The sequence below is a fragment of the Prionailurus bengalensis genome, chromosome E3 (assembly GCF_016509475.1).
Source record: "Prionailurus bengalensis isolate Pbe53 chromosome E3, Fcat_Pben_1.1_paternal_pri, whole genome shotgun sequence".
Lineage (NCBI taxonomy): Eukaryota > Metazoa > Chordata > Mammalia > Carnivora > Felidae > Prionailurus > Prionailurus bengalensis.
In genome coordinates, this window is record NC_057357.1 from 5,413,599 (window position 1) to 5,438,917 (window position 25,319).

Consider the following 25,319-nt stretch of genomic DNA (forward strand, 5'->3'; position numbering starts at 1 on the left):
ATGAGTTTGAGTCCCAAGTCGGGTTCTGCATGGATGGTGTGGAGCCTGCTTGGGATTCTCTGTTTCCCTCTCTCTCTCCCCCTCCCCCACTTTCTCTCTCTCCCTCTCTCAAAAATAATAAATACACTAAAAAAAAGTCCTCACCATGAGAAGAAAATTGTAACTCTGTGTGGTTATGGATGTTAACTAGATTTATTGTGGTGATCATTTCATAATGTATATGAATATTGAATCATTGTTATACACCTAAAACTAATATAATGTTATGTCAATTATATCTTATACAAAAATAGAAAAAAAATCAGTGTTCTGCACTATTAAAGTTTTTTAATTAAAAAAAAATTTTTTTATGTTTATTTATTTTATTTTATTTTTTTTAATTTTTTTTTCAACGTTTATTTATTTTTGGGACAGAGAGAGACAGAGCATGAACGGGGAAGGGGCAGAGAGAGAGAGGGAGACACAGAATCGGAAACAGGCTCCAGGCTCCGAGCCATCAGCCCAGAGCCTGACGCGGGGCTCGAACTCACGGACCGCGAGATCGTGACCTGGCTGAAGTCGGACGCTTAACCGACTGCGCCACCCAGGCGCCCCTATTTATTTTTGAGAGAGAGAGAGAGAGAGAGAGAGAGAGAGAGAGAGAGAGAGAGAGCATGAGCGGGGGAGGGGCAGAGAGAGAGGGAGACACAGAATCTGAAACAGGCTCCAGGCTCTGAGCTGTCAGCACAGAGCCCGACGCGGGCTTGAACTCAAAGACTGCGAGATCATGACCTGAGCCAAAGTAGGACGCTCAACTCACTGAGCAGGCGAGGGGCAGAGAGAGAGAGGGAGAGAGAGAATTCCAAGCAGGCTCTACATAGAGCCCGACTCGGGGCTCGATCCAGGAACTGTGAGATCGTGACCTGTGCCAAAATCAAGAGTTGGATGCTTAACAGACTGAGCCGCCCAGGCGCCCCTGCACTGTTCAAGTTTTATTCCCAACACCTGGACACACACAAATTCATAGTCATAGAGGTGACCGAAGAGTATACAGTGGAAAAAAGAGGTAGGAGTATTACAGAAGTGTGCAAGGTTGTTAATTAATAAAAATACTGTAGTATTTTCAGGATTCTGTGCTGAGATCATGGGTGAGCAACCAATGCAGTTTCAGGGGACAGAAGGGCCCTTCAGTCAAGGCCTGATGCTCTGCAGCCACCGTCTTCAAATTCTTAATAATTTTATCTTTGAATTGGTGTTTTGCAGGTGAGGTCCCGTGGCACAATGGGATACACAGCAGAGACTTGGAGCCTCGATTCCTGCCTTGTTCTACTCTTGCTGCCTTTTACCTCCCCAGGATGGGTTCTAAACTGCCTGCTCCCCTGTGCCCTGGCACCCTCCACTTAGGAAGTGGTGCAGGTACAGGGTGGGTCTGGCTGGGTCAGAGTGGGTCTGGTTGAACTGATGTGCCCTGTAGCCTCTCTGAGCAGAGTATGGCGGGTGGCCATCCAACCATTTGGTGGCCAACCCATAAGGGGCAAGCCTGTCGCCTTGCCCTGATCCAGGCACTTTGTGTGTCCTAGTACTGAGGTTGCGATACCCTGGAGGGTTGCCCTCTGCCTGTGGGTTGAGCATGGAAAGGGGAGCTGCCTGGCTTGCCCTCCCTGCCCCAGGAATGTCAGCTGGCTGAGGAGGGAACCAGCAGCCAGTCATCAGGCCCAGGTGCACACGCCACTGGAGTCCAGGACGGGCCCTGTCTCACGTGAGTGGTGGCACTGGCCCCTCCAGTAATCCCATGCCCAAAGATGCCCTCCCTGGCCTGCTTTGTGCCTTGGGGACCCCCCTTTATCCTTCCAACCTTCCTGGGTCTGGCCTGTGTTCATCTCTCTGGCCGGCTCTGGGACAAGTCGTGAAACAGCAATTGTGTTCTTTCGGCCACTGAGCATTGGAATTAAGTCTTACGGTATTTCCATTCAAAACTGACATGGTCCGATGTAAAGACAATCTGTAAAACTCATGATCACGATTGAAGGCTTTTTCTTCTTCAGAACATTAAATCGCAAACAGGAAACACCCCAAGAGAGACTGCAAAAGAAAGGGAAAAGCTTTATATTTTGGTTCCTTGAAACAGCATTTTCTTTTCCTGCCTTTGAACCGGGGACCCCACGTTTTCAGTTTGCACTGGGTTCCGCAAATTATGCAGCGGCTCCAGCTTGTCAGTTTTGTTCTGTTTGTAATTTCCTGTGGTTCATTTTCTCACCCTACAGAAATGTTCACTTTTCCACCTAATTTTGCACTGTTCCTCAAAGAGACTCCCCAGAATGGTAAAAGCTTCAATCACCTCCCGCATAAGCCGCATCCGCCGCAGCACCCCCAATATCGACTTTATCTTGAGCGAATCCACCGCGGATTAATGTTTATTTTCCTTTTACACTTTTTCGTCCAGTAATCCTGCAGAGCTCTTAAAATCAATGGAGGGGGTGGGGTGGGGGGGTGGAATCCCTTGCAAGGGAGTGTCATTTCAAAAATTAAAGGAAATCGCTGGCACCAGAGGGGGAGCCGGAAACCGACAGGGGGAAGTCGGCGAGGGGTCCGGGTCCTGGGGAGGGAGCCCCTGAGCAGGCGCTTCGGGCCCTGCCTGAGCTTGGACGCGTCTCCTTTAAGGGGCGGGTCCGGGGCGGGGCCTGGCTGCGGCCCGCCCTCCCAGACTGCCCCGCGCGCGCCGGCAGTTTGGCCACGTCCCTGGCCACGTCGCGCCCGCTCTCGCCATCTTCGCCGCTTCCTCTCAGGGGCCGCCGCTGCCGCCTGAGCCGCCGAGCCCCGGGGCCGCCGCGCCGACCGCCGCCGCCATGAACATCTTCCGGCTGACCGGGGACCTGTCCCACCTGGCGGCCATTGTCATCCTGCTGCTGAAGATCTGGAAGACGCGCTCCTGCGCCGGTGAGCGGCGGGCGACGTCCCGGAGAGGCTCGGGCGCCAGGCCGGGTCGCTCTGAGGACCCGCCGACCTCGGCCGCCCCGGGGCTCGCGGCCCTGCGGCGCCCGACACACCCCCCTCGACCGGCCCGGCGGGCGCCCGGACCCGGGGCGGGAGGGAACATTGCGTGGCGTTCAGGCCGGGCAGGGTGTCGCCGTGCTGGGCCCCGCTCGGCGCGGGGTCGACTCCCGAACTTGAGCCGTCGGGGCGGAGGAGGAGCCAGCCGGACTGCGCTGGGCCCCATTCTGTCGGAAAAGTTTGGATGGGGCGGGGGCCGGGGGAGTCCGGCTGGCGCGCCCCCGCCCCCCGCCCGCGACTTTAATGGGTGCAGCACCGCGCCGGGGGGGAGGGGGCGGGAGGGGCCGGAGGTGTGGGGAGCCCGCGAATCAATGGGACGGGAGGGAGGAGGATGGGCAGGACCGCGGCCCGCTCGGCCTGACGTGGCAGCCAGGCCAGCCCGGGAGGTGGAGCGGGCGCGGGGAGGTCACCCCGCTCCCCACCCTGCCCCTTCGACGACTGGCCTTTAGGTTAGGGTGTCGGGTCAGGCCTGTCCGTGGAGTGCCGTGGGCTTCACCCCAGCTCTGGGGTCCAGGATCACGCCCGCCACGGGAGGGGGGTGTGAGGAGGTCTCTTAAGTGAATTTCTTGGGGACCGTCAGTGCTGCTTTGAGAAACGAACTAGTTTGTCGAACTCCGAGTGCCTCCATCTAATAACGGGTTCTCTTAAGCCTGCGGCGCCGGGTACCGCCGAGGTCTCATGTGGTCTCCTGTAATCCTCACTCCACGTCACCAGTGAGTTGGCGACTCCCTCCTCTGGAGTACACATTTCATGCATGCATTGCCGGGAGGCAGTGAGACAAATCTTCCCCAGATCATAGCTGTGAAGTTTTACATCGCATTAACCCTAGAAGCGTAAGAGCGGCGACGTTTTCAATGACGTCTTAAAATGCAGTGTGGGCTTTAAACGTGTTTCTGATGCCATGGCCTCAGTGAAATAAGTTGAGTGCAAGAAGCTAAATGTTTGCAGAGGCCATAAGAGACGGGGAGGCCTAAAGGACCTGGGTGGCAGAGATCCCACTTACCTGATTGATTTCTGAAATTGCCCCTTCTAGAGTAACACCCCACATCTTTGCTGTCTTCAGGAGTCGCCTATCTCCCCAGAACATACCCGAGATGGAGGAAGTAAGCAAAAGCAAAAGAGACCTTTGAGCGATCAAAATGGGTATTACAAAGTCCACGTACCGAAACCGGTGTTGTCTGGCTTGGAGGTGATCTCGCAGTTCGTACCTGTTCTGAGAGGTTCAGTTGTGTGATTTCCAGTTAAAGCAGAGTAGTTGCAGCAGTTGTGGTAGCTGACACCGAAGCACTTGCTGTGCGCTAGGTGGGACGCTAGCTGCTTGATCGAGCTTATCCCACCTAGTCTTTACTCTTAGAGCTGAGTGCTGTTGTCCCCGTTCTGTGGAGGAGGGAACTGAGTCTTAAGGGAGATGAGGAAATTCGTGGTAGAGCCAGGATTGAAACACAAGCAGCGTAGGTCACAGCGAAGGCTTTTGAATCAATGTCTATTTTGGCCTAAGTAATGTTAGTTCAAACGTTTGATGCAGACCGGTAGTTTAGGTCATGTTTTTGTTGCGTTCAGGAAATTTTTTTCTCCTGCTTTATTGAAATATGATTGACACAGGGGCGCCTGGGTGGCGCAGTCAGTTAAGCGTCCGACTTCAGCCAGGTCACGATCTCGTGGTCCGTGGGTTCGAGCCCTGCGTCGGGCTCTGGGCTGGTGGCTCAGAGCCTGGAGCCTGTTTCCGATTCTGTGTCTCCCTCTCTCTCTGCCCCTCCCCCGTTCATGCTCTGTCTCTCTCTGTCCCAAAAATAAAAATAAAAAACTTTGAAAAAAAATTTTAAAAAGAAATATGATTGACACAGAACATTGTACTAGTTTTGGGTGTGCAACATAGCGATTTGATGTACGTATATATTGTGAAATGGTCACAACAAGCTTAGTTAATTAACATCCGTCCCCACACATAGTTAACCATTTTTTTTCTCGTGACCAGAACTTTTAAGGTCTACTCTCCTGTGAACTTTCAAATGTACAGTACAGTGTTGTTAACTATAGTCATTGTGCTATACCTTCATCCCCAGGTCTCATTTTATAACTGGAAGTTTGTACCTTTCAGTCACCTGTACCCATTTCATCCACCCCTCAGTCTGAAGATATTACTTTTAATCTTGATTTTTGCTCCAAAATTTTTGTGTGAGTCCTTTCATCTTTCATGTATTTCTCAGAAACCCGTTCTCTGTCAAGTCCTTAAGTGCGGAAGCATGTTGTCTCTTAAATATGTATCTAAACTAAGATGTTGGGGAGAAGCTACTGCACCTCCAGGTGTAGCATTTTTTTTTTTATGTTTATTTTTTGAGAGGGAGAGTGTGAACAGGGGAGGGGCAGAGAGAGAAAGGGAGAGAATCCCAAGCAGGCTCCACACTGTCAGCACAGAGCCAGCTGTGGGGCTCGAACTCACAAACTGTGAGATCATGACCTGAGCTGAAATCAAGAGCCAGACACTTAACCAAATGAGCCACCCAGGCCTCCAGGTATAGAATTCTTAAGGAAACCTTGAGTTATATAGAGAAAGTGAGAGGGTTTGCTATTTCGTTCATTTTTTAATATTCACTATTTTCATTTGGGAAATTTAGGAGCATTTAGGAAAACTGAAAATATTTCCGCCAAAATAATAAAGAAGATAAATAGTTCACGGGTGTTTGTCAGGTATTCCTACAATTTAATGCTCTAGTTATAGGGTATTATTAAGCTTCTCTTTGTCGGACTTAGGATCATTTTAGTTCTTATACATGAGATTCCTGGCCTTTTAAAAATCAGAATCACCGGGGCACCTGGGTGGCACAGTCGGTTAAGCGTCCGACTTCAGCCAGGTCACGATCTTGCAGTCCGTGGGTTCGAGCCCCGCGTCAGGCTCTGGGCTGATGGCTCAGAGCCTGGAGCCTGTTTCCGATTCTGTGTCTCCCTCTCTCTCTGCCCCTCCCCCGTTCATGCTCTGTCTCTCTCTGTCCCACAAATAAATAAATAAACGTTGAAAAAAAATTTTTTTAAATCAGAATCACCAAGATGATTTATTCAGAGTTAAATGCTAAATTTGACTAGCTGCTTTGTTTTTCCATTCTAAATTATGAAAGTTGTTTAGAGGCTTTTGAAGGAGTAAGAATTTGATAGGAGTTTCTCAAATAACTGGAATAAGAGACATGTACATTCAGGTTGTGTTTCTCGCTTTGAAAATACTGGTATTGGGGTTCATTTTTAGGATTTTGGCACCTGTTCTGAACATGCCTGCAGCCAGAACCATGGGGCTTTTTCCCTTGGAGTAAGGGCTGAGATGGGTTAGTGAGGAAGCTGGAGATTCTGCTTTCCTGAGCATCTAGTTTGAGAATGAGCACCTTAAAGGGCCTGTTTTAAAGTAGGGACAGGAGAGCTGATCTCAGCATAGCTGTGTTGAATTGGCAGTCTCCTGTGCCTTTGTCTGCCATTGTCATTATAGAGGGGTGCCTGAATGAAATGTGACTTTTCTCATATGCTTGAACCTTCGTTGCAACCGGATCCACGGTATGCTGAAGTTATCACTATCCGTGTCCTAAACGCTGACCTGGATAGCCTTGGGAGAACAAGCCTTGGATTGTAGATGAAGAACTTCCAAGCAACATTTTCCTGTAGGCCGGCTGATAGTTATTAATAGCGCTCTATCTGTTGTGCTTAAATTACTAGTGGGGTCCTTCTCAGATCCATGACTCCCAGCAACCCTCTCCTAGTCTCTCCCCTCCCCCGCATCTACTGCTTTGATTGTTGTTAGCTGTGGTTATGTCGGTTGTGTTATAGACTTTTATCATACTAAACATGACAGGAACATACAGTGTCCCTGCATTTCTCATGATTGGATAGCTTATAATTTTGAAGTACAGCATCTCATCTTTTATTGCGGTCATGGTGTACTTCACGAAGCTTTTGTATTACATTCCTAGCTCCCTCTTTGTAGCAGCTGTCACCTCTCTTCTTTTGAGTGCCAGTCTGTTGGCTAATCGTTGCTCTCAAACATCTGTTGACCACCCACTGATTGCAAGGCACTGGGGACACAATTCAGAGCAGCTATCAAGGTCTCTGCTGTCGAGAAAGTTGCAATGGAGTTGAAATAAGACATGTATAAAAAGATAAAAATAAAGGGTATTAAACATTAAACTGTGTAGACAGTAAGGGTGCCTGGGTGGTTCAGTTGGTTAAGAATCTGACTCTTGATCTTGGCTCAGGTCATGATCTCACCATTCATGAGATCAAGCCCTGAGTTGGGCTCTGCACTGATGGCATGGAGCCTGCTTGGGATTCTCTGTCTCCTCCTCTCTCTGCCCCTTCCCTGCTCTCGCTCTTGCACGCTCTCTTGCTCTCTCTGTGTCTCTCTAAATAAATAAATAAACATTAAAAATAAAAATAAACCATGTAGACAGTAAATCCAATAGGTGTGAAATGGCTAGAAGGATCCCAGAGAAAGGACCCTTGACTTCCTGGCAAGGAGTATGTAAGACCTACGTGAAGAAAAATATGAAACTTTCCTGGTGGACACAGAAGATGACCCGAGTGTATGTTCCTACCGTGGTCCTGGATAGGACCAGGCAGGCTGGTAACGAAGCAAGATGATTCATCTTCCCAAATTAATTTACTGATTCAGAATATCATCAAAGTTAAAAGACAGTAAACTGAGAGAAATAATCTGCAATATATCTAAGTGACAAAAAGTTAATATACATAATGAAACATTCCTACAAATAAAAAAAAAAAAACGGATAGAAAAATAGGCAAAGTTGGCAGTTCACAGAAGACTAACAGAAGGCCCGTTAATCATGAAAGAATGCCCAGCCTCACTAATAGAAACTTGGACAGTAAAACAGCAATGCATACCATCATTTGCCTGCTGGGTGGGAAAAGACGTTCAAAACATCTAATATATGGAAAGGTGCAGAAGGGCATTCTCATCTGGTGTTCTTGAGTATGAAAATTGGCATAGCCTTCCTAGGGGAAATCAGCAAAACTTAAAGTTGACGTTTGTATATTTTATCCCAGCAATTCTTAAGAAGGTGAACTACAGAAACCTATGTGCACAAACTATCTATAGGTGTGAAGATGTTCCTTGTACGTAAGTATGTACAAAACACTGTTTATAGATAAAAAAGATGTTTGTGCAGTACTCATAAGAACAAAAATCATCAACAACCCAAATGTCCGTTAATGGAGTGGTTGCTCAAATGTTGGTACATTCACACTATGGAACATTATGCAGCCATTAACAAGAATGAGCTGGAAGTATTAACAGGGGAAGATAAGAGCTTAATTAAAAAAAAAAAAAAAAAAAAAAAGGAAAGTATACAAAAAAACCCAGAAGGTAAATCTGAGATGTTAAGTTAAAAAAGCAAATTGTAGGAACCCCTGGCTGGCTTAGTTGGAGGAGCATGTGATTCTTTATCTCAGGATTGTAAATTGAAGCCCCACGTTGTATGTAGAGATTACATAAAAAAGCCTGGAAAGTTGCATTTAAAGTGTAGGTGGGAGGGATGTTAAAAGGTCCTTTTGCTTTTTATTACATATATTTTAACCCATTTGAAAATTTTAATTAAATAGCATGTATTTCTTTGAAAACAAGAGAAAACGACAAAACAGTACGTAGTAAGAGCTGTTATTTATCAAGCATTTGCAGTGTGGCAGGTATAATATAAAACACTTTTTCTCCAACAGTCCCATCGAGTTGTTAAGATTTGTCCCCATTTGACAGATGCAGAAAGTGAGGTGAGGTAGGGGGGCGATGTAGGTAATGGGCCCAGGGTTATCCTGTGTGTTCAGGGGTTGAGTTTGAACAGAGTCCATTTGGCTCCAAGAGCCTCTTTTTCCCTAAGTCACAAGAGTTGTGTTACGCATCATTTCCTATTAGCCTGCTGTTCCAGGGAAGGTTCATGGCCTTTAGGAGATAGGAGAGGATCGACTTCTTTAGAGACAGTGGGTCCAGAGTGGGGTGCCAGGGGCCCTTGTTGAATGCTGCCCTGCAAACTGTCCTGGTGCTTTGACCTGTGGGGCTTGGTCACAGCTCAGCTGTTACCAGGACAAAAATAATTCTTGGGAAGCTTTTCTTTTTGGCTGAGGGTTCTGTTCTATAAACCAGTGGGAATATAAGAGAGTCAACTTTTAACCTGCAGCCCAATTTAAAGTAATGTACACTGTAGTATATAGTCGTAGGATTTTATGAAACTTAACTTGGCCCAATGGGAAAAGACAGAAATGGTGTTAGGTTTAATGACTGATTTCCACATAACAAGTTCTACTCCTTAATACGTATTTTTGGTGCATTTGGTATTGGGATGGCTGTTTCAGAAACATTTAGAGTGAGTATTGAGAGCTTGACCTGCTAGTATTCACATGCTTTGGTCTCAAAACAGGGAGAAAGTGACTGAGGGAGCCCCTCAGGCTTTGCAAGAGGTCCCCGCCCACAAGGAGATTCCTGCCGCTGCCCCCTCTGTCTTCAGCTGGGATCCCTGCCATCTTGTGAAGACAGGACTCTTTTTCTGTTTTAAAGGGAAAGCTGCAGCTTGTTAATGAGGATCCCAGACCAGGACGAATGGGATAGAAGTGCACAAGCACATTCAGGTTTCCAGCACAGCAGTTCCTGCATGGATTCTGCACCACGAGACAAGCTGCAGGCCACACGCCGCCTGTCTCTCTTCTCTCCTGCGCAGGGGGCTCTCCTACCCTCTGGTTGGCAGTAAATTAGGGCAGAGCCCAAAGAACATTGCCTATTTACAGTCGTAGAGATGGTATGACTTGGAAACTCGTTGCAAGTGTTATTCCAAAATGAATATTTACCCCATGACATGAAAATAAAACGAGTTGGTTTTTTTTTTTTTTTTGACCATTTGTTCATTCATTCAGCAGGTATTTTCTTAGCCCTGCTGTGTGTCAAGCCCATTGCTGAGCACAGAGAATACAAAACAGAAAAGACATGACCCCAACCTTTGGAGATCTCCGTGTTTGTGGGGAAAGAGGGAAGACAGGCAACCAGATAATCACAGTGTATTTTATAAGACCGTTAATAGGAGCTAGGGCAGCAGCTGCTGGGAAGGGGTTCCCATTATGTACTTGCTGAATGAATAAACAGCACCAAGGGAGGTGTCTTCAAAGACAGCTTGCCAGGGGAAGTGATATGTGAATTGGGTCTCAAAAGGGAGTGGTAGAAATGATATGAGAGTCCTGGATTTTTGCTAAAGGAATGCTGAAAATGGGGACAAAATCTCAAATGTATCTGGCTTCCAAAATTCCATTAGAATAAATCCTTTATAATAAACTTGCCTGTACGTACCCTATAATTTTTTATTTAAAATGTTGGAGAGAACCATATAGGAAGTGAACTGGGAATTTCTCTCTCAAAGCCTCAACGGATCTCAAATGTGAACTGCATGTTCCCTTTCCTTTCCCCTCCCTTCTCTTCTCTCTGTCCCATGTCTCTTTGTGAATGACAGCTTCATTATTCTCCTTTGGAACATTGATCTTTGATAAGAAAAAGAAGCTCCCCATTCATTACTGGGGAAGACTAAAAGGAGCAGAATGTCTGTATCTCCACCTTTGACCCTTGAAATTGGTTACTATTGATCTAGAAGGAAGAGAGTCAACTTTTTCTTCAGTTTCTGTTTGGGTGTTTTTGTGAATAGACTCAAACTACAAATGTTCATAGGTAGTAAGTAACATTCTTGTATCCAGGCTTTGAATTTCAACAGTGGGCAAAAGTGTTTCGTAAAATGTCATTTAAAAACAATGTGATTTGGGGGCACCTGGGTGGCTCAGTCGGTTAAGCATCCAACTTCTGCTCAGGCATGATCTCATGGTTCATAAGTTTGAGCCCCGTGTTGGGCTCTGCACTGACAGTGGGGAGACTACTTTGGGTTCTCTGTCTCCCTCTTTCTCTCTCTCAAAAATAATTAAAAATATTAAAAAAAAATAAAAACAATGTGATTGTCACATCCATAGGAGTATTGCCGATAATTATGTGCAGCGACATTTCCACTAAATACATGCTTACTTAAATGTCTAATGGGGTGGGGTGCCTGGGTGGCTCAGTCAGTTGGGCGTTCGACTTCGGCTCAAGTCATGATCTCTCTGTCCATGAGTTTGGGCCCCACGTTGGGCTCTATGCTGACAGCTCAGAGCCTGGAGCCTGCTTAGGATTCTGTGTGTGTCTCTCTGCCCCTCCCCCACTCATGCTCTGTCTCTCTGTCTCTGAAAAATGAATAAACCTTAAAAAAAATTTTTAAAACGATGTCTAATGGGGTGAAGTTTGCAATGTAGAGGAGGGTGGGTGGGTTCTGGCCTGGAAAGATTCAGTTTTCTTCATGAATTCGCTCAATCTTCATCTGAAACCCATAGTTTACATCCTTTGTCACATAAATACCTGGCCACATACAGATGTCAGAAAAGCTTAGTGCACACGCTATGTGACCTTCGGTACTTCCCCCAGCTGAGTCACATGCTGCAAGAGCACTCTGGAGGTGGCCTGGTTGTTGGAGGTGGAAACAGATTCAAAGATATTTATTTGTTTGTTTGTTTGTTTGTTTGTGAGAGAGACAGAATGTGAGCAGGGGAGGGGCAGAGAGAGAGAGAGAGAGACACAGAATCTGAACCAGGCCCCAGGCTCCGAGCTGTCAGGACAGAGCCTGATGCGGGGCTCAAATTCACAAACTGCGAGATCATGACCTGAGCCAAAGTCAGGTGCCCCCCAAACTGTTTTTTTAAAGTGCTGCTTTTGAGGACTGGCTGTAGTTGGAGGTTCCCACCCTTCTGTCGTTGCATCCAGCATCCACGGCAACATTTTTATGGTTGTCTGATGAATCTAAGAGGTGGAATTTTTTAAAATGTTAACATGTCCAAGAAATGCTGCCCTCGCAAAGTAAGCCACCTTGGGAGGCCCTTCCACTGCCCCTGGGGGTTACTGCTCAGACTGTTACCTGAAGCAGTGCACCTAACTGGGTTCCTCATCTGCTTAATCGGGTTAGATTCCAACACCATCCCCTGAAGGATTTGTCGCCATGAGATACATTGTTTTAAAGTGGAAAGAAAGATGCTAAAGGTAGCAGACCAGTTATAACACTAACAGCGGAATTAGTGAAATTATTCCTGTCTAAAGTCTTTGAGAAATACAATGTTCATTTGAACAGTACACATCCTGGTATATTGGTGCTGGCATAATTAAGGCACTTTTCGTAGTTACCTGGCATGATAAGACTGCAAAGTGGTTAGAACCTCCCCGAAGGAGCGTGTTCAAAGATGTTAACTGGAAAAGAAAACAAAAAGAATGTTAAGCGAAAGGAAAAGTACAGCAGCTCTCGTTGACGGAGTCCTCCCAGACGTGAGCCACTGGCCCTGGTGCCCACTCCCCATGTGTGCACTTCCTGCAGTGTTCTCCGCAGGAAACAGCCAGCTCCTCTCACAGACACTTGGCTAACACTCTCCTTTTGTTTCTTTAGGTATTTCTGGAAAAAGCCAGCTTCTCTTTGCACTGGTCTTCACAACTCGTTACCTGGATCTTTTTACTTCATTTATTTCATTATATAATACATCTATGAAGGTATGGTATGACAGCCAACAGAATGCATTTTATCCATGGTTCACAGGCTGATGGAAGCTATGAAGTTTGGGCCAGTGGCGTGCTTAAACGTCTTCTAGAGGGATGTCTAAACATGCTGTTCTCAACGTAAGCACTTTCAGACCACCTTGTATGTAGAAGTGGGAGTAGTGTTATCATCAAGCATATTTTCTGTTTCAAAGCAGAATCTATTTAATTGAAGTGCTTCGCACTTAGAGATTTTTTAATCTTAAATTCCTTGAGTATGATAAACTTCTAAAGCTCTTGATAACCCTGTGAGAAAGAGGGGTGACTATTATGTTTTCAAGCAGTGGGAAATTACAGACTCCCTGGGAAACCCAGCAGGTTGGTTCAGAACTAGAAATGAAAGCCACCAGCGCTCCTCGCCGCGGTGCCTGTTTTGCTCTTGTGCGAGGGATTATGTGCAGGCTTCTACTTTTTTTTTCCTGTTAAATCCATGTTTTATAAACTTCTTTATGGGCCATCTTTATTGCTTTTGCCATGCCTAAATAACATCCGTACCATCATTTACTTAGTGTGTTCTTGAAACCTTTTACCTTGTCCTACACATTAGTATCCATGGCGTTAGTGTCGTTATCCACATGAAAAAAAAATGTGTAGTTATTAAAATGCAGAATGTTGGGGCGCCGGGGTGGCTCAGTCGGTTAAACGTCCGACTTCAGCTCAGGTCATGATCTCACGGTCCGTGAGTTCGAGCCCCGCGTCGGGCTCTGTGCTGACGGCTCAGAGCCTGGAGCCTGCTTCGGATTCTGTGTCTCCCTCTCTCTCTGACCCTCCCCTGTTCATGCTCTGTCTCAAAAATAGATAAACATTAAAAAAAAAAATTAAAATGCAGAATGTTCGTGGACCTTTGGGGATGCACGTGTTTCACTTGCAGAGGCCTCGGTTCCACACAGCCGTGGAACTTACACTTCCTGAACACCCACAGCACTGGCCCTCCCCTAGCGCTGAGGACAGGGCGGAAGCTAAGAAGGAAGGCCTACTGTCTAGTTGGGAAGGGTAGACCGATCATCCCAGCACCAAATGAATGACCGCAGTTTGGGATGGGTACTGGGAAGGAGAAGTATGGGGCTCTCACCTTGTGCAGGAGGAGTCTCATTTCTTCCCTCGTTCATTCTGCGTAGCTTACTGAGCACCTGTGTGCGGGGCCCTGTTGTCAGCGCTTGTCGGCACACCCGAGGAAGTAGCGTTTAAGCTGAAGCCTGTTGTGGCACTTGAAAAACATTTTTTGTAAACACACGTAGGGGAGACAAAGAAGTATTTGGACCTGAGGTCTTTACTAAAAAGCAAATTTGAGTTCCCTGTAATCATTCCATTCTTCATTACTAGGTGATGGGAGCCTCGTCATCAGGAAATAGTTTGCTTACTTAAAATGGCTAGGTCCCTGCCTGTTGTCCAGGCAAGTTAAAGCTGCAGGTATTAGAAGCGTGTGAGCAAGAATTTTCCTCCATTCCCCTCAGGATACCTAGCTTTACAGGGCTCCTTCTTGTTTGATTCTAGTTTCCAGGCATGTCCTGAAAATCAGAGATGTGAGGGCCAAGTTTTATGTTCTCATGGCTTTGGCTTTATTTATATTTATTTTGAGAGAGAGCACGGGAGTGGGGCAGAGAGAGGGAGGCGGGGGGAGAGAGAATCCTAAGCAGGCTTTGAGCTGTCAGCATGGAGCCTGATGCAGGGCTCGATCCCATGACCGTGAGATCATGACCTGAGGCGAAATCAGGAGTCCGACGCTTAACCGACTGAGCTGCCCGGGCGCCCCTCATTGCTTTCACTTTAAAAGCCAAGCGTTGGCGAGAGGAGACAACAGCTGCTTTCCCTGGTGGCCACCGAAGCCTTTGCGGACAAGGTCTTGGCTGGCGGAAGGCCGGGTGCTGAGGAGGGACCTTGACATGACTTGGTTGGATGTTCTGCTGGAGGGGACTCTGTGTATAAATGTATATATATTTTGTTGATACATGTAGATGATATGTTATTTTATTCATATATGCACACATACACATAGTTGTATGTGGAGAGAACTCCTCACAATATAAGTAAGATACTAATCTTCCTTGATTTTTTTTTTTTTTGGTAGTTTGGTATATGGGTATGACCAATTTTAATACCTTGTTGGCTATTTGCAAATATAATTTCATGATGAGGTGCTGGGGACAGTTTAGTGTCTTTGTTTCGTTGTTAAGCATATGATGGGGTTTGATGATTGCTCTCCTTTTCCTGTTAAGTCCTTTGCCCAGATGTTTCCTCATTAGGTTTCACCAGGTGGTTTTCCCAGTAAGGAGTCCCAGGCAGTGTAGCTGATACCCCAGTCGTTCCTGTCCATAAGCTAAACCTGCCCTGGTTCTTGGGCCTAAAATTCCACATCCTGAAAATTGCTGTAATTTCAAAATATCAGACTTTTCCTTTGGGTTGGATGAATATATGGTGTTTGGCCTTTTGAACGTGGAAGAACATAACTGGGTTGTAAGCCTTTGAACAGCTGCACCTCTATGGGAGCTCCCTTACCACAGGCAGCTTTTGGTTTTGCTTTTGTTATGTTACCAGACAAAATTTCATAGAAGTGATCTGACTTTTCTGTGTTAAAGTAACACACTGTCAGCACAAATGGTCATCGTAAAGTCAAATGTGAGTTACATGGTATCTTATCTTTACACAAGCACTGGCGGAGGGGGTGTGTGCTAGTTTTGAACTGCATGGAGTGAACTTTGTGTTCGTTTTTTTTCTTAAGCTGCTATCTAATAGTTTGCAGTGAGATTAAAAATACACGCTTTGGCGGTTTCTTACAAAGTTAAATGTACACTTTTAACATAAGATCAGCAATCCCACTCCTAGGTATTTACCCAAGAGTAATGAAAACTTAGTTTCATACAGATGCCTGTACGTACATGCCCCTAGCAACTGTATCTCCCGTCCATCAAGCTGGACACGACCCACCTGTCCTGTAACTCGTGCATGGACGGACAGACTGTGGTAACATGCACGCGGTGAGCCGCTCCTGGGCAGCAGAAGAGAGCCGTGGTTACTACACGCGGCGGCATGGTTGGATCAAGAAGGCATTAGCTGCGTGAAAGAAGCGGAGACATACCATATGATTCCATTTATGTGGCATTCTGGAAAAGGCAAAAACTATGGAAACCAAGAATAGATCAGTTACAAAAAAAAGAAAGAAAGAAAGAAAGAACAGATCAGTTATCGCCAGAGGTTGGGCCTGAGGGGGGAGGGCTTGACTCCAAAGGCGCGGCATGAGGGGGTTTTGGGGGGTCACAAGATAGAACTACTCTGTGTCTTGATCATGGTGGTGGTTATATGACTCATAGAAGTATACACCCCCAAAAAATGAAGTTTATTGTCTTTAAGCATCAAAATAAAAAAGCTAAAGAAATAAATCTTGCCTTTCTGAGCATACGAATGATGTAGAAGGAAGCCAAGGGAGTTGGAACCGCCGTGAAGTATCCGTGACCTGGTGCTTTTCTCGTTCTTAGCTCATCTATATTGCCTGCTCCTACGCCACGGTGTACCTGATCTACATGAAATTCAAGGCGACCTACGACGGAAACCATGATACCTTCCGAGTGGAGTTCCTGGTGGTCCCCGTGGGAGGTCTCTCCTTTCTCGTCAATCACGATTTCTCTCCTCTTGAGGTGAGTCAGGGGGCTAGTTAGTGGGCATGTCTCCTTCCCCAGGGAAATAGCCGTGTTTGCAGATAACGTGGGACGGTTCTGTTTTGCTTGTGTCTTCTGTTTGGCAAGCTTCTGGGGCAGCATATACTATTTGGTGTAAATAAGTCACAGACGGGAATAAAGCCCCCAGGTATTTGGGTGTCTGCTGATGGATTATTGCCAGATTCTCCCCTAGAACATAAAGTAGGCGTCTGCGTAGTGAGCGCAGTGCCTTGCCTATCCGAGTGCTGGAAGAACGTGATCTTCTCTCCACTCTGACCCAGCTTTTGTTTCCTCTTCACGTAAGGGTGTCGTGCATGGATACCACGTGCGAATCCCCTCAGCCTCCTTGCTGCGCTCTGGCGTTTAGGGGGAGTGGTTGGCATGGCGCCCTGCGCTGCACAGAGCCGTGCCTGCTCCTAGGTGCCTCGCCCTTCCCTTCGTGTCTTGGGGAAACTGCCGCTCATGGATTCAGACACGCAGGGCTCCCCGCGAGGCCTTCTGTCGTCGGCATGAATAAAGTGCCGTGTGGGGCAGAGAGTTTGCATAATTACAATTCCCATTACTTGCCCCTTTGATTTAGCCACACCGAAAAAGCCTAAAGAATAAGAAAGATGATGAGAATCTTGAGATCCTCTGGGAAGGAGACCAGCCGGTGAGGCAGACCATCAGTGGGAAAGGGGTGGCCCCGGCTGTCAGTGTCGTGCGCCCCGGCAGAGAGCAGCGTTCACTCGGGAGCCTAGATTCGCAGTGGGTCAGGCTTATCCGGGAGAAACGTGTCTGTAGATTCACAGAAAATTGTACAGGGAAGGAGATGTTGGAGAGACGAGGTCATGAAAATTCACACCGGCCGAGGCGTCCAGTTACCCAGCCTGTCATTGGGAGTGTCGTGCCTCTTAAATGTAGCTAAAGTTTCTGTGATTTATCAAACTGCTAAGCTACTCTGTTTGTGCTCAGATGCCCAGACTGCTGTTTGAGCTGCTCCACGATAAAGCAAGAGTATTTCCCGTGAGCTCACGGTGGGTACGGACCGAAGCTTGTGGTTTCTCTTACAGATTTTGTGGACCTTCTCCATCTACCTGGAATCCGTGGCTATCCTTCCCCAGCTCTTCATGATCAGCAAGACAGGGGAGGCGGAGACCATCACCACCCACTACCTGTTCTTCCTGGGCCTCTACCGCGCTCTCTATCTCGTCAACTGGATCTGGCGCTTCTACTTCGAGGGCTTCTTTGACCTCATCGCTGTGGTGGCCGGCGTCGTCCAGACCATTCTGTACTGCGACTTCTTCTACTTGTACATCACAAAAGGTACCTCGGGCTACGTGCTCCCTGCCCTGTTCCTCCCGCCGCGGGTTTTCAGGAGCGACCTGGCCCAGCACGCTCCTAATCTGGCGCTCGCTCCAAAAGCACAGCTCGTTTCAGGAAAACATTTTAACGACCATCAAATAAAATTCTGGATCAAGGTTTTCAGCCTTTTTTCTTTTCCGAGCTTTATTGTTTTTCTGTGACAGCATGTTTTTATTGTAAAAAATTGAATTAGCTTTCATCATTCTGAAAACAGTCACCTGAAACCCTAGCACTCAGAGATAGTTGCTGTTAATGTTTCGGGAAATGTAATTCCTGGTGTGTCTGTGTATACACAGATGGCGGATTTTTAAAATACACGTGCTATTCTGTAATCTGGGTTTTCTTCCCCACTTACATTTTTTCAAGTCAGTAGATAGAAATCTACGTAGTTTTCAGTAGCCATAGACTATTTCATTATGTGTATTACCATAATTTACTTACTCAGCCCCCTGTTCGTGGGTATTCAGGCTGTTACTCATTAGCTGCTATTAAAATCCAGTGCTTAATCGGTATCCTTGTATATATACATTGCCCCATTTATGTGAATATAGGACATGCAAACGTCACAGTAATCTGATGGGGGGAAAAAAGACATATTTATGCATGTGCACACAGATGTAAGCATATAGTTTTAGGGGATTCAGGAACCCCTGAAACGCAGCCACTGACCCAGGCTAAGAACCCTTGCTAAACAGCTATACGGTATGATTCCTAATGGCTAGATATAAGAGCACATAGATCTCTCTTTTTTAACCTCCAGTATTTCATAGACTTTTATACATAGTAACAGTTACATTTTAATATATGTTGAATCAGGGGAGAAAGTCATAAAACTCTGCTGTGAATTTGGTGACAATTTCAATCGAATGTGTGTCTCTTAAATTCACTTGCTGTGGCATTGAGGTACATGAAGAAATTTCGAGTGTATGTGTGCATGACATATTCATAGCTCAGAGGGTTCTGTTTATTGACACCAAAATCAAATGGTTGTTGGCGCCAAAAGCTTGTCTCCTTGGACCTTATTCTGTAGTGTCTTGAGTGTGACAGGCCTCTGGGAACGGGAAAAAGGAAACTGTAAGCTTATCAATAGCAGTAACCTTTTGTTTTCTCTTCCTCTCTTTAAAATCCTAGTACTCAAGGGAAAGAAGCTCAGTCTGCCAGCGTAAGTGCCAAAGACCACCACCAGCATCTGTCCCTCAGGGTGCTCGGACAGAGTTCTTACCACAGCAAAGGCACAAGATGCTTGATACGGAAAATCAGAAACTTAACTCTTTTGTTCAGATAGTCATCAGTGGCTCTGTAGGAACCCCGAGGAAAAGAGCCAGAAGGTTTCTGTTTAATGCATCTTGCCTTATCTTTTTTTATTACTATGTACAAAGATTTTTTTACACAAAGGAACTTAATGCTGTATTAATAAATTCAGTGTGTAGCTTCAATTGGGGTAGTTCCAAAAGTGAAGATTTTGTGAGGAATAAGTGCAACCTTTTTTTTTTTAATTCTTTGAAATTGTTGATTCTTTGTGTCTGCAATGAAATTGTACTCCCTTGACAGTTGGTAGATTATATATTCTTCCATCTATCAAACTTGCATTCCACTATATTTATTTTTTGCCAAAAGATGAGTTATATTTGTTTGAAATCTGAGACACTATGTTGAATTTGGTATATCTGTTCAAATTTCTTCCCACCTAACGTGGCCATCGTTCCTTGGACATGACAACACTACACGTAAGGCCGGTAAGGATGGCTTGCAAGTCTTCTGGTTTTCATTACCAAAATTTTAAGATTCTGAACGTAGAAGGAGTCAGGTTTAAGAGTCCCCAGTGGTGCCCGCCCTCTTCTGCTAAGAAGAGTCAGTGTGAGACTGTCCCGAGGATGTCGAAGAACTTGGTGGACAGGGGTTCTAGGCTGCTTGCCACCCAGGTGTGGGATGTGAGGGACGTTGATTATGTCCTCTGAGGAACGGAACCCAAGCAGTCACCTGTCACCTTTATTTTCACTTTCAAAAGATTACTACAACCATGTCCATGCTCAGATTCACACGGTTTTTCGTATCACTTTCGGGTAGTAAATTGATTTACGTTTTTTTCTTAACTGGCAGCACCAATTGCCATTCCTTATACTCTTTAAATTTTTTTTGTTTTTGTTTTGTTTTTACTGAGCTCTTGCATGATTTATCTTGTTACCATCCTCAATAAACATGTTATTAAACATAGAACAAATTGTCTTTTTTTTTTTTTTTTTTTTTTTTGTGAATTAGGCTTTTGGACTATTCTATGTCAGGATGACTTTTTTCATTTTTTGATTGGCTACAAAAGCTCAATATAGGGCCATAAACATTTACTGTCCACTAATGAATCTAAAACTATCTGTATTTTGAGGAAAAATTGGAGTTTTTCCTCCTGATTTTGCTGTTTTATTGATCTGCTACATTTTTTTGATTTTATGCAAAAGCATATGACTTTGTTTTTATGTGATGCACCATAAAATGTTGAAGTGTTGAATACTAACAGTGCTTACTACAGGATGTAGTATTTTTGCTTGCTGCATTAAAATAGTTTGTGGAAGAAGGGAGCTAGATGGGTTTTATTTTTATCTAGTGTGTCTCTTACCCTCTTTCTGAACTGGCAGTGTAACTGCGTAGTTTAACCTCTTGTCTTTCTCTCTCGTCTTGCTCCCTGCACTCCATGCCTCATGGTTTTGCTTTGGTGTATCCGTATGTTTCTAGCGTTCTAGTCTTGGTTTAGTTTGTTTTCATCCTCCCTGGAAGATTTGAGAGCACGGAGGAAGGGTGGGAAATTGCCACAGAAGTGGAGCAGACTGCTTGCTGCCCACACTGGGGGTGGGTGGGTGGGAGGCTCACACTGTTTTTGTGCATGTAAATCAAACACGAGCTGGGACCACTTGGGGGAGAGCATAGTGCAGACAACAAGATCTGGGACCTCAGCAGGCCGCCTGGCTTGGGAAGTATCAACGCCTTCTCTAGTCACTGTGCCCACATAAAAATAAAGCCGGCCAAGATGGGACCACCATTTTGTGGCCAACCAGGATGACATCTTCATAAATAGGGTGGCTGAGTGGGAGTACGGGACTGGGGCCGCGTCTCCGCACACATAGGAAACGAAGGCCTTGTATGATGCGCTTTATAAAGCACTGTTTCAGAGTCCCTTTCACGTCTCCAATAAAGGTTATCAGGTAATTATATTTTTTATCCAGGTGTTTTATTTGTGTGAATTTATTTTGAAAGTGAAAGCATGAGAAATCCAGCAAAGTTAACCAGTTTGCCCGCTGAGTGATCATTCTGTGAAAAGCTGCTGGCTGTTTACAGGTGCTAATCCGTTCCCTGGTCCAGTTCAGCCGCTGTCAGAGTAACGTGTCCAGCTTCCTTGCAGTCTGGTCACGAGGGAAGTAAGTAGGTAGAGAAAAGGTTGGGGGGGGGGGGGAGGGGAAGGTTGCAGGTGGAAACCCTTGGGAGAAGATCCAGTCTAGTTTTTCCCAAGATGCCACTAGGTTGGATGACTCCCTGGAAAGGTCAAGCACAGATTTCCTTTCAATAGAAATCACAAGTGAGGGGCGCCTGGGCGGCTCAATCGGTTAACCTTCCGACTTTGGCTCAGGTCATGATCTCGAGGCTAGTGGGTTCGAGCTCTAGCTCGGGCTCCATGCTGGCGATGCAGAGTCTGCTTGGGATTCTCTCTCCCTCTCTCTGCCCCTACTGTGCTCTCTTGCTTTCTCTCAAAATAAATAAACTTTTAAAAAGTGGTTAAGGGCGCTTAGGTGGCTCAGTCGGTTAAGCGTCCAACTCGATTTTGGCTCAGGTCATATCTTACGGTTTGTGAGATTGAGTCTCTAGTTGGGCTCTGTGCTGATCGCGCGAAGCCTGCTTGGGATTTGGGATTCTCTCCCTCTCACCCCCCCCCCCATAAATAAACTTAAAAAAAAAAAGTCCTAAGTGGTTAGTGGGAACCCTGAGTCAGAAAATCACAAGCTTTGGGATCAGCCTTGTTTTAGGAGTCTCAGCTCCTCACACTCTAGCTCTGTGACCCTGGATTAACGAGTCTCTTCCCTCTGTTACCTGCAGACTCTTGCTGTAGGGTTTTTGTGAGGTGTGAATGAGTCCATGTCTGTGAAGCTCAAAATAGAACTTGAGGCACACACATTAAGTGCTCAGCACCTCTGTGACCCCCTGCTCCCCTCCCATTGTGCTTAGTTTGGGGACAGCTGCCTTGCAAGCTGGCTGGAAACCACTTCTGGCAGGAGTTCCTGGGGCTTATTTGAGAACATTGGTCAATTTTGCCCTTGTTGGGAGAGCAATGCATCTGCAGACCTTGACTCTTAAGTACCTTCCCCAAACCACCTGAGTGCCATCTAATGAGGGCTGATTGAATTGGGGCTCCACGTGGGCTTTTTTTTTTTTTTTCTCCTGTGTCCTTCGCCCTCTAGTGACTGAATGTGGAATTAGCAAGAAACGCGCCCTGCTCAGTACAGGGGACACTCCCTTCACCCCTCTGAGTTAGCCTTTGTAGCGTGGCGGCGTCTTGTGTAGGTGCTGTGGGTATTTCTCCTACTGATTCTGAAACAATTCCCTCTTAGCATTGGATTTTAAAGAAAGTTGCAGCATAATATAGCACTAATCTTTTAAAAAGACAGGGACACTTTTTTACAACATTAGAATATTCCAGGTCTCCACTCCTAGTTTCACCCCGAGCACTTAATTTAAAAAAAATTTTTTTTTCTTAATATTTATTTTTGAGAGAGACACAGAGCATGAGTGGAGAAGGCGCAGAGAGAGCGGGAGACACAGAATCCAAAGCAGGCTCCAGGCTGCCAGTGCGGAGACCGACACGGGGCTTGAACTCACGACCCGTGAGATCATGACCTGAGTCAATTGGATCCCCAACCGAGTCACCCAGGCGCTCTGATCGCCTTGAGCACTTTAAAGGTGAAAGTCTCAAGGCAAATGTAACACTACACTTGACTCTATTACCAAAACAGAATGGAAATACGCAACGTATTTATTCCTCTAATAAGGGTTCTAAGACAATTAATGGTTGTGTAATAGGGAAACTGGTGTGCCCCGAAACTAAAAAAGTCACTTAAGTTTACTTGGAATTCTGAGAATTGAAGATCTCAGGGCTGTCAAGAAGGCCTTAGAAAAACAACTGTCCAAATTCCTGAAAGATCTAGCTAACATTGCCCGACACCCATCTGACAGAGTCTAAATGCAAGGGTATTAATTTTACTCAGGACAGGGATTTACTCATACGAAAGAAAATTAAGTGCTAAAGGAATAGTGGAAGAAATAAATCAGTTGATTTGGAAAAGTGAAAGTAAAGATCACTCTTTCTCCAAGTTAATGTTTTTAAATAGCTCTAATTTGGGGCACCTGGGTGGCTCAGTAAGTTAAGTGTCTGACTTTGGCTCAGGTTATGATCTCAGTTTGTGAATTCGAGCCCCGCATCAGACTCTGTGCACTGACCACATGGAACCTACTTGGGATTCTCTCTCTCCCTCTCTTTCTCTGCCCCTCTTCTGCTCGTGCTTTCTGTCTCTCTCAAAATAAACTTTAAAAAATAAAATAGCTCTAATTCAACCAATGGAATGTTATACGGAAATAGGACATAACTTGCAGAGATTAGAACTATTCAAAATACGTTTTTTATTTTTTAATTGTTTTATTTATTTTTGGGAGAGAGAGAGAGAATGAGTGGGGGAGGGGCAGAGAGAGAGGAAGACACAGAATCCGAAGCAGGCTCCAGGCTCCGAGCTGTCAGCACAGAGCCTGATGCGGGGCTCGAACTCATGGACTGTGAGATCATGACCTGAGCCGAAGTCGGATGCTCAACCGACTGAGCCACCCAGGCGCCCCAAAATACGTTTGTTTTTGTTTTTGTTTTTTTTTTAATTTTTTTTTAATGTTTATTTTATTTTTGAGACAGAGACAGAGCATGAATGGGGGAGGGGCAGAGAGAGCGGGAGACATAGAATTGGAAGCAGGCTCCAGGCTCTGAGCCATCAGCCCAGAGCCTGATGCGGGGCTCGAACTCATGAACCGTGAGATCGTGACCTGAGCTGAAGTCGGACGCTCAACCGACTGAGCCACCCAGGCGCCCCAAAATACGTTTTTTTAATATGCACGCTACCTCTTTGAAATGATAGTTTTGTGGGTTGTTATTGTTCTTAACATTAAGTTGACAGCTTATCTTTACTAACAAAAGTTTATATAGAAGAATTTTCTTACTCCTAAGCCTTACAAATTCTGCTTTCAAAAGGGAAGTATTACATTTGAGAATATTCGGATCATAGACACAGGCCTCTCTAACTTCAGAATCACCCTCTTTTCCTACTCTTCCTCCAATCTCGTTTTAGTATCTCTTTCAGGGAAGTCCTCCCTGACCTCTCTGATTAAGTCACTGGCCACACCAAGTACTCAAGTACTTATTTTATAATGAATAGTTCTCTTTTCTATAGAAACCTTGTAACATCCCTATTTACAATCTCTGTACGATTTCCACAACCATCAATACAATTTCAATTTTATATTTAACCCTGAAATTTTGCCCTTTAGAAGGAACTTCAGACTTAGAAAATCTTGACATTTAATGAATTTATTTATTCATTCATCAACTATTTAGTAAGTGCCTGTAATGTGCTCTATCACGTGCACAGCAGTCAACAAGATGGACAGGGTAAATTGCTCATGCAATTTACACCCTAAGGTGGGAGGAGAGAGGTATAACAAACATGGTGCCGTGTCACGGAGTAATTATTATGAGATAAAACTAAAGCAGGGTAAGGGAATGGAAACAGGTGGGTGTACAACTGTTTAGATAAGGTGGCCGGAGAAGGCGTCTTTGAGACCCGGACACTGGAGCTGAGGCCTGAATGAACTGAGAGAGAGACATGGAACTACCTGGGGAGGAGCAGCCCTGGCAGAGGACACAGAAAATGTAAAAGCCCTGGGGCGTCAATGAACTTGCTGTATTTGGGGGTTGGGGGTTGGGGAGGACGGCAGGCAGCGGGGTGACGGAGAGAGAGAATGGTAACCCAAACCCAGGGAGACATACAATCACGCACTGACAGACTTGATGTGTGACTACCAGGGAAAAACCTTTCCGGAGTGGGGGTGGGGGGTTGGAGTCAATGTTACGCACAAAGTGTATTCAGGGGAAATACCTTGTCAGGGGCGAGGGGAGTAACAGCAGAATGAGGGGGCACAATGAGATCGGACCAGGCATAAGGCAAAGGAGGCTGGGACGAGGGTGGAGGAGAGTGGAGGTGCTAAGTGCTCAGAAACCACGCCACTAGGCGACCGCGTGCTCGCGGGGAAGGGGCGCGGATCAGGCTATCACCCCCACGCCCCAGCCCCGAGCCGCCAGGTGGTTTCAGACCCGGAACTCAGAGGCGTCCTAACGCGGCACTCCTGACCGCAGGGAGCATCGATGGTCACACGCCTCGAAGCCCACAGACCTGGGATGAGCCTCAGATCCGCCATTAACAGCCGTGGATCTCGGTGGGGAGGGCAATTTCTCCGGGCCTGAAGAGTCCTTACCTACAAAATGGGAATATTGTCAGAACGGACTTCGCTCCCGTGCAAAAACAGCTATCAGGCCAACCAGAGTCCTCCGGGTCAGCGTATCTGCGCAGGCGCGGAGCGTCCCGCTGCTG

General features: G+C 46.1%; 1 protein-coding gene and 1 long non-coding RNA gene across 2 annotated transcripts; one reads left to right on the forward strand and one right to left on the reverse strand.

Annotated features, from left to right (window-relative positions):
• Positions 1–2,671: 2,671 nt before the first annotated feature.
• Positions 2,672–20,855, forward strand: KDELR2 (KDEL endoplasmic reticulum protein retention receptor 2). The gene is made up of 5 exons (XM_043559641.1): positions 2,672–2,916; positions 12,510–12,610; positions 16,129–16,287; positions 17,361–17,613; positions 18,784–20,855. Exons 1-5 carry the CDS (start codon positions 2,826–2,828, stop codon positions 18,816–18,818), a joined length of 639 nt encoding a protein of 212 aa, XP_043415576.1. The 5' UTR covers positions 2,672–2,825; the 3' UTR covers positions 18,819–20,855.
• Positions 19,956–25,294, reverse strand: LOC122471263. Its single transcript, XR_006294160.1, has 2 exons — positions 25,204–25,294; positions 19,956–21,174 (listed from the first exon to the last, which is right to left on the reverse strand). It is a non-coding gene; the product is annotated as an uncharacterized LOC122471263 (long non-coding RNA).
• Positions 25,295–25,319: the final 25 nt, after the last annotated feature.

Coding starts and splice junctions, on each gene's coding strand:
- KDELR2 (XM_043559641.1), top strand. CDS start 2,826: ATGAACATCTTCCGGCTGACCGGGGACCTGTCCCACCTGGCGGCCATT. Junction 2,917..12,509: donor GAAGACGCGCTCCTGCGCCG/GTGAGCGGCGGG, acceptor TTGTTTCTTTAG/GTATTTCTGGAAAAAGCCAG. Junction 17,614..18,783: donor CTACTTGTACATCACAAAAG/GTACCTCGGGCT, acceptor TTAAAATCCTAG/TACTCAAGGGAAAGAAGCTC.